Raw genomic sequence first — 13248 nt, 5'->3', positions numbered from 1 at the left:
TTCTCCATTTAAATATTACTTTCCTAAATTGTTCTAGCTTGACTAACTAATATAAATGCTTTCACTCTGAAAGTTATTTGCTTATTTTTATTGTTTGTGTGATGTATAGTGCAGTTTTTCATTGATTATATTGTAGTTCTTTCTATTTACTGTGAATACTTGCAAGAAAATGAAACTCAGGATAGTACATGGTGACACACATATACTTTGATAATAAATTTACTTTGAACTTTAAAATAACAATTCCAAATGACTTTATTTTCAAGACACGGCACAATTAAAGTTTAGCGCTTTATTAAATGCTGCAAAAGTAACAGTCCAGGAAGGCAAATCTAGGTTTTTGCTGCACTACAGTGACTGGCAGAATACATCAATGACTGTACAATGCTGAGTAACTTGACTTACAAAGAAATGTTCACTTAAGAGTGGTTAAAAATAAAACTTGACTAATTATAATCAGCTCACACTGAAGGCAGCTCTGTAACTAGTTTCTGCCTTGGGGGACAAGATATTCCAGATGCAGGAATCTGAAGCAACTAACAATCTGCAGGACAAACTCAGTGGGTTGAGCAGCATCTGGCCTGATGCAGGTTTGAATCTGAAGCAACAATAGCCCTTTATCTTTCAGAGATGCTGCACGACCCTTCAGTCTTGGCCTGAAACATTGACTGCTTATTTCTCTCCATAGATGCTGCCTGACCTGCTGAGTTCCTCTGGATTTTCAGCATCTACAGAATCTCTGGAGTTTATGATATACTGCTTGACCCATTAAGTTCATCCAGCAAACTCCCTTGTTGTTTTAGGTACATTTGATTTACAGATTGTTGCCTGAAGTGATAATTTAGGAGGATAAACATGGATTTATCACATAATGCTTTGTGCTTTTGATGTCCTAGAGTGGGTTAAAAGGGCGGCACAGATCATGGGCCAAATTCTGTGCTCTATGTTAGCAGCTACACTTCAAATTTCAAACAACTAAGATGAGGAGAAACTGAAATTATATTTTTAATTAAACTCTAATCACAAGGGACTAAATCACAATTTCTAGAATGTGGACCAGGTCCAGAAGAACCATCTGTCAGAAGTTTAAGACAACGCAGTTTGTTAATAACATTCACACAATGTGCTGGAATAGTCCAGTCACTTAACCCCAGCAGCTTAACAGGTTCCAAAAGTTCTTATAGCTAGACTGATGACAGCAGGTTCGAATTGGCAGCTGCAAGGGCTAAACCCAGAAGGATTCTAGTGTTTGGATTTCTGCCCAGATGGAACCCAAGCCAGTCTGCAGAGTTTTCATAGTAAAAATCACATGGCCCATAAATGATAACAATCATACAAATCAGGATTTAATATTGGAAACCTTACAAATCCAGCAACTGATTTCCACCCACTAAAATGGTCCAGAATGATGTTCTTTCTTTCCTTTGTAAGACAATTCTCTCAGTAGTTTATGGTCTTCTAACCCACCTAAATAGAAGGATATACTGGTATCAGACAGAGATTCACCAGGCTCATTCCTGGATGAGAGGTTGTTCTAGGATGGAAGTTAGATGGTTTGGACCTTTATTTCTTTAAGTTTAGAAGAATGGAGCATGAGCTGATTCAAATACCCAAGATCCAAAGGGGACATGACAATAGATGTTGACATTTTTCCTTAGTGGGAAAGTCCTGAATAAGGGAAAATAGTCATAAAATAGGGCAATCATTTAAAACTGAGGTGCATAGAAATATCTTCTCTCCGAGGGTGGTGGTAATTGGGGTACAGGGAAATCAGATCATTAGATATATTTAAGGTGGAGAAAGATAAGTATTTGAAAGATGGAGGAATTGAGGTCTCCAGGGTACTGGCGCAGTAAGAGTTGAGGCAAACACAGATCAGCCATGATCCTACTGAATGTCAGGGCAGGCTTGAGAGGCCAAGTGGCCTAGTTCTGCTCATGTACTTTAACTTCTAGAATCACTTGCCCACATAGTAATGTCCAGCACACACAAGGAGAAACCATGAGTATTTCACAAACCAGATATTGGACAAGGTCAGGCAGCATTTGTGGAAGGGGAATAAACAGTTGATGTTTTGGGTGAAGGGCCTTGGCATGAAACATCGACTATTTATTCCCCTCCGTTGATGCTGTCTGGGCCTGCTAAGTTCCTCAACACTTAGTTGGTATATGAGGCTGCTGGTATTGGAGTTGAGCCCCTAGGTATGTATCAGATATTTTATGAACAGAATGACCCATGAATGGTTGCACAGAAGTGTACACTGCAACATGAAACGCCTCTTTTTTGAAAACAAATTAAAAGGCTACGAAAACTCTGTTGGCTGATTTTGTTTACATGAATGGGAGATAAAGAGAACCCATTTATATGAAAAGCTCCATCTTTGATCCTCCTGAAATCAACTTAAGTAGAGACATTAACTGGCTGCACCTGGCTCCCAACAAAATTAAGACATACATCAACAGTCTCTTCTCTATTACCACAGCTGTATACATGCAGACCAAACCTCCAAGAACACACATTTACTTCACCATTAGGCCTTAAAGTGTCTGAATTGATGGAGAGCCTATGACTGAACAAAAGAAATTAAAGTATTGCTAACATCCTGATACAATTACTATTCATCATTTGATTCACATTAATTTTGGTATTTTGGTGCAAACATGTTAGTGAAAGATGGTTTCCAACAAAAATAAACATTTGTACAACACATTAAATAACATATTGCATAAACTAAGCTGTACAGAATGGCAATCCATTTATAAACTGAAAGATCAATGTATTCGGAGAAGGCAAACGCCAGTCTTTCTTCAACAAGCCCTCTGTTTCCTAGAGTTTAATTTTATTTCTGCTTTTCTTTACAGGATGAGGATTGTAGGTAATCAGGCTGTGCAAGTGACAATTAACTGTCATAATCATCACAGCAAATGTGGAAATTTGTAAACCTATAGTACAATATATTCCTGTTAGAAGTAGAATTGTTCCTTTACAGCTTTTTTACATTATCCTGTAGCTCAAGTCTAACAGAAATCTACATTAAAGAAGGTAAATGAAACATCATCTTCCTGGCAATATTAAATGAGTAAAGCTGTTCAAAGAAGATGGAGGTTAGCTGTAAACTAATACTGAAAAGTACACAACAAAAATAGGATTGGTGATGTTCAGTCCATCATATAAAATGCCTTTGAAAAATTAACAATTTCACCTTGAAGTTCTTTCTGTACTTGTGTAGTCAGCATTTCTCATCTGTCTGGCATACAGCTAATCAAATTCAAATGACAAAGAACAGTTGGATAAAATGCACTTAGCAGTACAAATATAAAATTCAGCCAATAAGCCATTTTTTCCAAAGGAGAGGGATTTATGGCCCTTCATCCTGAGGGAGCCAATTGTGCACAGTGAACTCATCCAGAAAGTACTTAAGAAAAGATAAGGCAACACGGGTTAGGTGTACCAACTGAGCTGGCCACATGGAAAGTACTACCCACCTACAAAATCTTTTGTTGTGTTAGGCCATCAAAAGAAATACATTAATTCAAGCAAATACTTTTATTAGATCAGCATGTTTAAAAAGAGGGCTGGCACTGGTGGAGTGGAAGCAGTTTATTGTTTGAGATGATAAAGGTGAAGCTATATAGATCATTCAGGGACTGGAGGGCAGAGGAAAAATATTGAGGTATGGCTAACAACAAAGATCAGATGTGTCCTCAATTCAGTGCCATACTGAGTACCTTTCAATCAATTAATTGAGCTGTTAAATACATTCAAACGCTTTGTCAACACAATTGTAATGCTTGACATTTTTAGTGGTGCTTTAGTATTTAAAGTACTTTGAATTCTAAAAGTATTTTTAGAATTTAAAAACCCTCAATGGTGCAATAATATTTTGCTTGAAATTTAGCTTAATGAATTATGCTCACCAGTATTTACTCATTTGAAAGCTCTGACGCTCATTTCAACTTCTTTATTTATCCTGTGCTTAAATTCTAAAGACATATACACTTAAAACAATCTGATAGAAATTGTAGATAAATCAAAAGTTTTAGAATTAAATCTCTCTCACTCCATCAATTAAACAAGCTGTTGAATACATTCTAACATTATGACCATGCAAATATAACATCCGATTTTTTTTAAGTGTCACTGCTATTTACTTAAAAATCCCCATAATGGTGAATTAATACTTTGCTTGTAAACTAGGTTTAGTGAATTATGGTCTCCAATATTTACTCAAGTTTCAAAGCTCTGATGCTCACTTCAACCTCATTGTTTATCCTGTGTTTAAATTCTAAAGTCACATACACTTAAGAAAAATATTTAATAAAACTTGAAGATCAATGAATCAAAAGTTTTAGAATTAAATCTTTCACTCACCCAACCCTTCCATCTAATGCTGATAGAAAAAAAGTAGCAATAAGCCTCTTTGCCATTGCAATGCAACTATATATAAAACAGTATCTTATTTACTTTGCACATCTGTTTCTGAATGAGAAAAGAACTTACAATAACTGATGGGAGCCAATGATAACTCCAGAACATTTTTTTTTGCTGTATGACAGCAAACTGAGAAAATGGCAAGATGCTGGTATTCAGAATGATCCCCTTTAAACAAGTTCTATATACATATATTCTTAAAAAACATATCCTGATTTTAAAACAAAAAACACAATTTATATTTGCATAGAGCATCCAGTTTGGATATCTATATTTACAAAATGATATGACCCCGATTTTTACACCGACATATATATATAAACACTTTTTTAAAAAATACATCATTGTAAGGAAGTACTTGTGCTTTTTTAAAAAATCAAGGCATTTTACAATAATGAAGAATTTGGATTTTTTTTTAATAATGCATTTTCTAAGAGACAATTGAAAAAATCAATTAAAAATGGGTGTCATACTGGACATGCAATAATAATTACTATAAAAATTCAGATTTATTTTTACATTATCTATATTATATTCTATGTTAGAAAATCCAGTTTAGACTTCCAGACTTCTGAATACACCTTCCAGTCACTTCATATTGATTGACATTGAAGTTGAACCACAATTGCATCTGGAACCTTTCAGTGTACTGATTTGTACAGGATCTCCAGGCACAGGAGGCCACATTGGGGGGAAAAAAAGCAAACTGGAGAAACAAATGTGCAATTTGATGCCTGATTTTTCTTCTAAGAGCATTCAGCTTGGTCACACTTTTACTCAGTCCTCTGTGGGGAAACAAAAACAATCATCTATAATGAAGGAAATGTAGAAATTGATTTACACATGTCTACCATGAACTTTCTGAAATAATTAATGTTATTTTGCTGCAAGTTATAATTAACTTAATGCTATCTGACATGATTAAACCTTGCCCAGATTCCATCCATTGCATCACTCAACTATCCATCGAGCTCCCTCTCCCCTGCTTCCTCACCATGGGCCCGCAACTTCTTTGTCACATTCTCCTCCGAGGATTACAGTGGAATATGCCTCCAGGTGTGTGGAGAGCTTTACTGAATATCCACCTCCTGGTCACTTTGCTATTGGTGATGCAAGACAGATATTGGCTGTTGATCAAAGCACTTACTAAGAGGCAGAGAGACACAACAGACCAAAGTTGCCAGAATCTGCAGCAACACAGAAGGTGCTGCTGGAACTCAATGGACCAAGCAGCATCTATGGAGGAAAATGGATAGTTGATGCTTTGAGTCGAGGACCTTTACCCAGACTGAGTCCAAACCAATGGTCTCAAACTGAAACTTCAACTGTCCATTTTCCTCCATAGACGCTACAGAGGCGACCAGGGCTACAGGTAGTGTCTATCATCACTGGCTGCAGGATTTCGCAAACCCCTACACCAGGGGTTTCCTAACCTTATGCAATGGATCCCTACCATTAACCTAGGGGTCTGTGGACCACAGGTTGGGAATCCCTGCTCTAGATGGAACACCATCTCAACCCTAAACACTTTTCCCATAAAGCATTTCTTCTGGTAATCACCTTTAATCTGCGTCCTGACTTTTAATCTTTCTATCCACACAGCCTTGACCATTCATGATCTTAAATACCTCTATCAGATGCCTTGTAATCTCACCAACCCAAAGAGCAAAAATTCTGCCTTTCCAGTCTATCCACAACAACCCTCGTCCCCCTGACAGCCTGAGAACAATAGTGCTGTTGTTATTTTTTGTTTTGAGTACTACATCCTATCCAGAACAGCTGACAGTTTTTAAAATGGGCAACTACTTGCCCTTAGAATTTAAGGCAGTTTACACAACAACATTCAAATAGAAAACTTAGCCCCAAGACAGAAAAATCACGCTGTCCATTTCTGTGATCTAAGTAACCACTTTACAGAAACATCACTGCAGGCTGTCATAGCCTGTATAATTAAAACTCACTTTAGCGTGTAGAGTGTCTTAATCAAAATGTTTTGAAAATTTCCAGATCCTTGGGAGGCACAGGGGGAATTTTTTTCCATTCATTTTCTGGGTAGGTTTCAAAATTTGAGGTATCCCCATCATGAGACAGCTTCGGTACTATTGGTGGCTGAAACAGAGAATTGACCCATTTAGAAGAGTAACAGTGGACAGATCTCCATTGTATATTCTTGCAAGTGCAGACAATCCAACACAGGACTTCTATATTATTTCTATCCTGACCATTATTTACACCTTGATAATAGATTTTCTGGATATCAGTCTGCTGTTTATGAGAGTATAGTGTGCATAAACTGATCGATACGTTAAACACAAAATTTCCTGCTTAAAGTAAAAACCAGAATCAAGTTTATTACCACTGACATCGGTCGTGAAATTTGCTGTTTTGCTTTAGCAGGACAGTACAATACATAAAATATACAAGCTAGTTAGAAATATAAAATATAAGTAGTGCAAAAAAAGAGCAAAATAGGGGTTGTGGACTGTTCAGAAATCTCATCGCAGAAGGGAAGAACCTGTCACTAACACAATGAATTCCACAAACAAGTCAGTGATTAAAAAAAATGGATTCTGAATTGCATCAGCAATTTCCTCTGGCTGCTCGTTCTATAGATCTGCCACCTTTATGTACAAAAACAATTGCCCATCAGGTCCCCTTTATATTTTGTTTTAAAAAGGAGAGAACTTGCAGTTTTAGCCTACCCTACAAGTTGAATCACCCACCCGCCCTGCTCCCAAAAAAATGTCATGTTTATTATATTTGTTCTTGGAATATATTTCAATCCTTTGCCAATACTATTAAAAACAGTGACATGAGAACGAATAGCCATATGTGACTCAGACTTACCTCCTCAAATCCAATCCTCATAATTGATTTACTTTCCACCAGGAAGTATTAAAGCACTATGTAATAATCCACTTGGATCACAATCTGACCAAATGCAGAAACGTTTCAAAACAGTTTACAAAGCAATTTTCATGAAATAAGTGGCCCCAAGTGATTCAAAAATTTAAGGGAGCAGCCAAGGATTTATGTATGTTTAGCGACTCTAAGTTTTAAGAGAATGCAGGAAAGAAAATAATAATTAAAAATCTGCTTTACTACTAGAAAACACTAAACAAGTTTATGACATCATAGATGCTAGAGAACAAGCATTCCACCTGAAACAATGCCCCATCACATCTTGTGTTTAAAGTGGGCAAGTTGGCATTACAGGGACGGTCGGATAATCTAGGCCAGCTCTGGGAGGTTAGCTGCTGATGCGGTCACTTCAGCGCTGAGTGAAAGATCCAGATTAAATGCTTGTTTCCATACAACAAATGATCAACTGGTCAGGCAAATTAAATATGCATTTTTAAAATCTACAGTTAATGATTAATAATATCTTTCAGGAAATTAACTTCTGAACAGTACTTTTTATATACCTTCATGTTCTTAGATAAATAACAGCACCATTAGGATCATTAACAATCTAAAATGATAAAAGACTTCTGACTTTTTAGTTAATATGCTTCAATTGACCTGCAATTTAACAACTAAAAAAAAATCTCAATGCAGGTAACAAAACAACCTCAAGACTAACAAGAGACTGCAGATGCTGGAATGTGGAGCAACAAGCTTTCTGTTGGAAGAACTCAGCAGGCCAAGCAGAACCTGTGGGAGGTGAGGAATCACTGACATTTTCAGTTGAAACCCTTTGCTCTGACAGATGAAACCCTAGATTTATTCGAAGTTTAAAAAGTAAATGTATTATCAAAGTAAGTATATGTCACCATATACTTGCTTGAAATTCATCACCTTAAAATCCAGTCACTCATTATGAAGAATTCTTATTTGGTTTAGAAATCAGTAATGTGGACATCAGGTTTCTCACAGGTTGGCGACACTTGTTCAAAAGGAGACCGTTGCGGCTGTTCAGGCTCAATCTGACAGCCCAACCATCGGCAGAAGCAGGCCACAGCGACGAGGTTTCTCACAGGTTGGCGACACTTGTTCGAAAGGAGAGCTTTGCGGGCATTCAGGCTCAATCTGACAGCCCAGTCAGTGGCAGAAGCAGGTCACAGTGACAAGGTTTCTCACAGGTTGGCGACTCTTGTTTAAAAGTATGGAAGGAACAAACAGGGTGGCCAACGTTGGGAGTAGGCCAGTGGTGAGAGTAGGGCTGTCAGGCTTTGGCTTAAAAGAGGCACTGGTTCTGAATAAGCGCCTGTGAAGGTTCCCCCTTTTTTTCCCTCTAACTGTACCTAGTGTAGTAAATGGCAGTTATGTGTTCTTCATGATGGATGTTGGCGTCTCAGAGTATCCCAGGGAACTACATCTGCATGAAGCGCATCAGGCTGCAGCTCCGTGAAGACCATGTTAGGGATCTAGAGCAGCAGCTGGATGACCTTCGGCATGTACGGCAGACTGAAGAGATAATTGATCAGAGTTACAGGGAAGTAGTCACCCCAAAGTTGCAGAAGGCAAGTAGCTGGGTGACTGCCAGGAGAAATGTAATGTGAATAGGCAATTAGTGCAAAGCAGCCCTGTGTCAATTTCTCTCAATAATAAGTATACCATTCTGGATACTGTTGTGGGGGATGAGCTCCCAGGAGGCATGCCACAGAGACCGGGTTACTGACACAGAACATGCATCTGTGGTGCAGAAAGGAAAGAGGGAGAATAGGGGAGTGGTAGTGATAGGAGGACTCAATAGTCAGGGAATCAAACAGCAGATTCCATGGACATGAATGAGACAACCTTGCCTTACAGGTGCCAGGGTCAAGGACATCTCAGATGGCGTCCACAACATTTTGGAGAGGGAGGGAGCAGCCAGATGACTTGCTACATATTGGTACCAATGACATAGGAAGGAAAAGCAAAGAGGTCTTGAAAAGAGAATTTAGAGAGCTAGGTAGAAAGCTTAGAAGCAGAACCTCCTGGGTCATAATTTCTGGATTGCGGCCTGTGCAACATGCCAATGAAGGTAGAAGCAGGATGATTTAGCAAATTAATGCATGGCTGAGAAGCTGGTGCAGGGGGCAGGGCTTCAATTTCTTGGATCATTGGTATATCTTCTGGAGAAGATATGACCTGTTCAAAAATGATAGGTTGCACCTGAACTCAAGGGGAACGAAAATTCTTGCAGGCAGGGTTTAAACTAATTTGGTGGGGGGGGGGGGGGGAGAGTTGGGAACCAGAGTGAAGAGATTCAGGATAGGATCGATAGTTTAAAAAAAAGTGCAAAGATAACGTGCAGTCAGACTGTCAGGAAGGCCAGGCAGATGATAGGATAAAATTGCAGCCAGCAGGACGAGTTTCAGTGCATTAGGGATCCAGAATCAAAAAGGATAGCAAATGCAGCACTCAAAGTGTTATATCTCAATGTACACAGTATAAGAAATAAGGTGGATGATTTTGTTGCACTTTTACAGATTGTCAGGTATGATGTAGCCATCACTGAATTGTGGCTGAAGGATGGTTGTAGTTGGGAGCTGAATATCCAAGGTTACATGTTGTATTAGAGGAATAGGAAGGTTGGTGGAGGGGGTGGTAAGCTCTGCTGGTAAACAATGGCATCAAATCAGTAGAAAGATGTGACAAAAGATCAGAAGAATGTTGAATCCTTGTGGGTTGAGTTAAGAAACTGCAAGGGTAAGCGGACTCTGATGACAGTTATATACAGGCCTCCCAACAGTAGTTGGGATGTGGACTACAGATTACAATAGGAAATAGAAAAGGCATGTCAAAAGAGCAATGTCATGATAGTCATGGGAGATCTCGACATGCAGGTCAATTGGGAAAATCAGGTTGGAAATTGATTTCAAGACAGTGAGTTTGTTGAATGTCTATGAGATGGCTATTTAGAGCAGTCTGTCGTTCAGCCTACTAGGGGATCAGCTAAAGTGGATTGGGTGTCATGTAATGAACTGGAGGTGATTAGGAAACTTAAGGTAAAAGAACCCTGAGGAGGCAGTGATCATAATATGATTGAGGTCAAATTGAAATTTGAAAGGGAGAAAGTAAAGTCTGACATAGCAGTATTTCAGTGGAGTAAATGAAATTACAGTGGTACGAGACAGGAGATGGTCAAGGTAAATTGGAAGGAGATGCTGGCAGGGATTACAGCAGAGCATCAAATGGCATGAGTTTCTAGGGAAAAAAAAACGAGGAAGGTGCAGCATAGATTTATTCCAAAAACAAAGAAATACTCAAAAAGCAAAATAGTACAACCATGGCTGACAAGGGAAGTCAAAGCTAATGTTAAAACGAAAGAGACATACAACAAAGCAAAAATTAGTAGGAAGACAGAGGATTGGGACACTTGTAAAACCCTACAGAGAGCAACTGAGAGAATCATTAGGAGGGAAAAGATGAAATATGAAATCAAGCTAGCAAACAATATCAAAGTAGATAGTAAAAGCTTTTCAAGTATGTAAAAAAATACAAGATGAGAGTGGATGTAGGACCACTAAAAAGTGAAGCCGGAGAAATAATAACAGGGACAAGGAGATGGCAGATGAACTAAATGAGTACTTTGCATCAGGCTTCACTGTGGAAGACACTAGCAGTGTGCTGGATGCTGAAGGATATGAGGGAAGAGAAGTATGTGCAGTTACTATTACAAGGGAGAAGTTGCTCAAAAAGCTGAAAGACCCAAGGCTACTACACAAGTCACCCGGACCAGATGAACCAATGCCTAGAGTTCTGAAAGAGGTAGCAGTAGAGATTGTGGAGGTATTGGTAATAACCTTTCAAAAAACATTGGACTCTGGAATGGTGCCAGAGGACTGGAAAATTGCAAGTGTCACTCCACTCTTTAAAAAAAGGGAGGAAGGCAGCGGAAAGGAAATTATAGACCAGTTAGCCTGACTTCAGTGGTTGGGAAGATGTTGAAGTCAATTGTTAAGGATGAGATTATGGAGTATTTAGTGACACTGTACAAAGTCAGCAAGGATTCCTTCAGGGAAAATCTTGCCTGATGAACCTTCTGGAATTCTTTGAAGAGTTACAAGTAGGAATGGTAAAGGGGATGCAATGCATGTTGTATATTTGGACTTTCAGAAGGCCTTTGACAAGGTGCCACACGAGGCTGCTTACCAAATTAAAAGCCCATGGTATTACAGGAAAGTTACTGGCATGGTTAGATCAGTGGCTGATTGGTAGGAGACAGTGAGTGGGAATAAAAGGATCCTTTTCTGGTTGACTGCTAGTGACTAGTGGTATTCCACAGGGGTTGGTGTTGGGACCGCTTCTTTTTATGCAGTACATCAACAATTTAGATGATGGAATAGATGGCTTTATTGTTAAGTTTGCAGACGATATGAAGATTGGTGGAGACAAGTAGAGTTGAGGAAATAGGTAGGCTACAGATTAGGAGAATGGGCAAGAAAGTGGTAAATGAAATACGATGTTGGAAATGCATGGTCATACACTTTGGTAGTACAAATAAACGTGCCGACTATTTTCTAAATGGGAGAAAATCCAAAACTCTGAAATGCAAAGAGACTTGGGAGCCCTTGTGCAGAACACCCTAAAGGTTAACTTGCAGGTAGAGTCAGTGGTGAGGAAGGCAAATGCAATGTTAGCATTCATTTCATGAGGTCTAGAATACAAGAGCAAGGGTGTTATGCTGAAGTTTTATAAGGCACTGGTGAAGTCTCACCTTGGGTATTGTGAACAGTTTTGCGCTCCTCCTCTAAGAAAAGATATGCTGGCATTGGAGAGGGTTCAGAGGAGGTTCATGAGGACGATTCTGGGAATGAACGAGGAACATTTGATGGCTCTGGCTCTGTACTCGCTGGAATTTAGAAGGATGGGGGGGGGGGGGTGGTGATCTCATTGAATCTTCTCAATGTTGAAAGGCCTAGACAGAGTAGATGTGGAAACGATGTTTCCCATGGTGGGATGTTTAGTTCAAGGAGGTACAGCCTCAGGACAGAGGGATAGAGATAGAGAGATTTATTTACCCAGAGGGTGATGAATTTGTGATCACAGGCAGCTTTGGAGGCCAGGTTGATAGGTGTATTTAAGGCAGAGCTTGATCAATTCTTATTTGGACAACACATCAAAGGTTATGGGGAGAAGGCTGGGGAGTGGGGCTGAGGAAGGGGAAAAAAGGGATCAGCCATGATTGAATGGCAGAGCAGACTCGATGGGTCAGATGGCCCTGCTCCTATGTCTTATGGTCATCACTTTCAAGGCTTTTACCCATCTCTAACACTTTTACTAACCAGATCTAAAAAAGAATAATTGTAAGACAGCTAATTAAATATGACATAGAGCTTAACTACTCAACCATGATTAGTACACAACAAATTTACCTTTTATTTATTGAGATACGGTGTGTAAAAGTCCTTCTATCGCTTCGAGCCACACAACCCAACAATCCCCAATTTAACTCTAGCCTAATCAATTTACGAAGACTAATTAACCTATCAACTGGTAGGCCTTTGGATTGTGGGAGGAAACTGGAGCACCCAGAGGAAGCCATATGGTCACGCGGAGAACATACTGTGAAGCTTTGTGCTACGCTACCATGCTGATGATATAGCTTAATTTATGCTAGTTTGAAAAATACAAAAATACACAAACATCATTTTGCTTTAGAAATATTGCATGACAACTCACCTTTAGTTTTCGTAGAGGCACTGCTTCCCAGTCTACATATTTGAACCATCTGTGTCGCTTAACATCATCTGCTCCATTCTGAAAATGAATGGAAAGTTGTTTCAGAATTCAAATTTCTTAAGGTTTACAGTTAGTAATGCATGGACAGGTTTCACTGAGTGAGAAAGAGCATAGTAATGCTGCAGGCTTGGCTGGTCCACTGCAATG

General features: G+C 39.0%; 1 protein-coding gene across 2 annotated transcripts in view; it reads right to left on the bottom strand.

The window, feature by feature from the left end:
- Positions 1–259: 259 nt before the first annotated feature.
- prkx (protein kinase X-linked) overlaps positions 260–13248 on the bottom strand; it is a 140435-nt gene continuing 127446 nt past the window's right edge. For both annotated transcript variants that reach the window (XM_072262637.1, XM_072262638.1), the window contains 3 exons: positions 13042–13119; positions 6393–6540; positions 260–5216 (listed from right to left, as the gene is read on the bottom strand). In XM_072262637.1, coding sequence (XP_072118738.1) covers positions 6415–6540; positions 13042–13119 — 204 coding nt within the window. In that variant the 3' untranslated portion in view covers positions 260–5216; positions 6393–6414. The remainder of the gene's footprint in view (positions 5217–6392; positions 6541–13041; positions 13120–13248) is intronic.

This window comes from Mobula birostris, chromosome 7 (assembly GCF_030028105.1).
Source record: "Mobula birostris isolate sMobBir1 chromosome 7, sMobBir1.hap1, whole genome shotgun sequence".
In the NCBI taxonomy this organism is placed as follows: Eukaryota; Metazoa; Chordata; class Chondrichthyes; order Myliobatiformes; family Myliobatidae; genus Mobula; species Mobula birostris.
The sequence above is the reverse complement of the archived record's forward strand: the minus strand, read 5'-3'. Positions and strand labels throughout refer to the sequence as shown.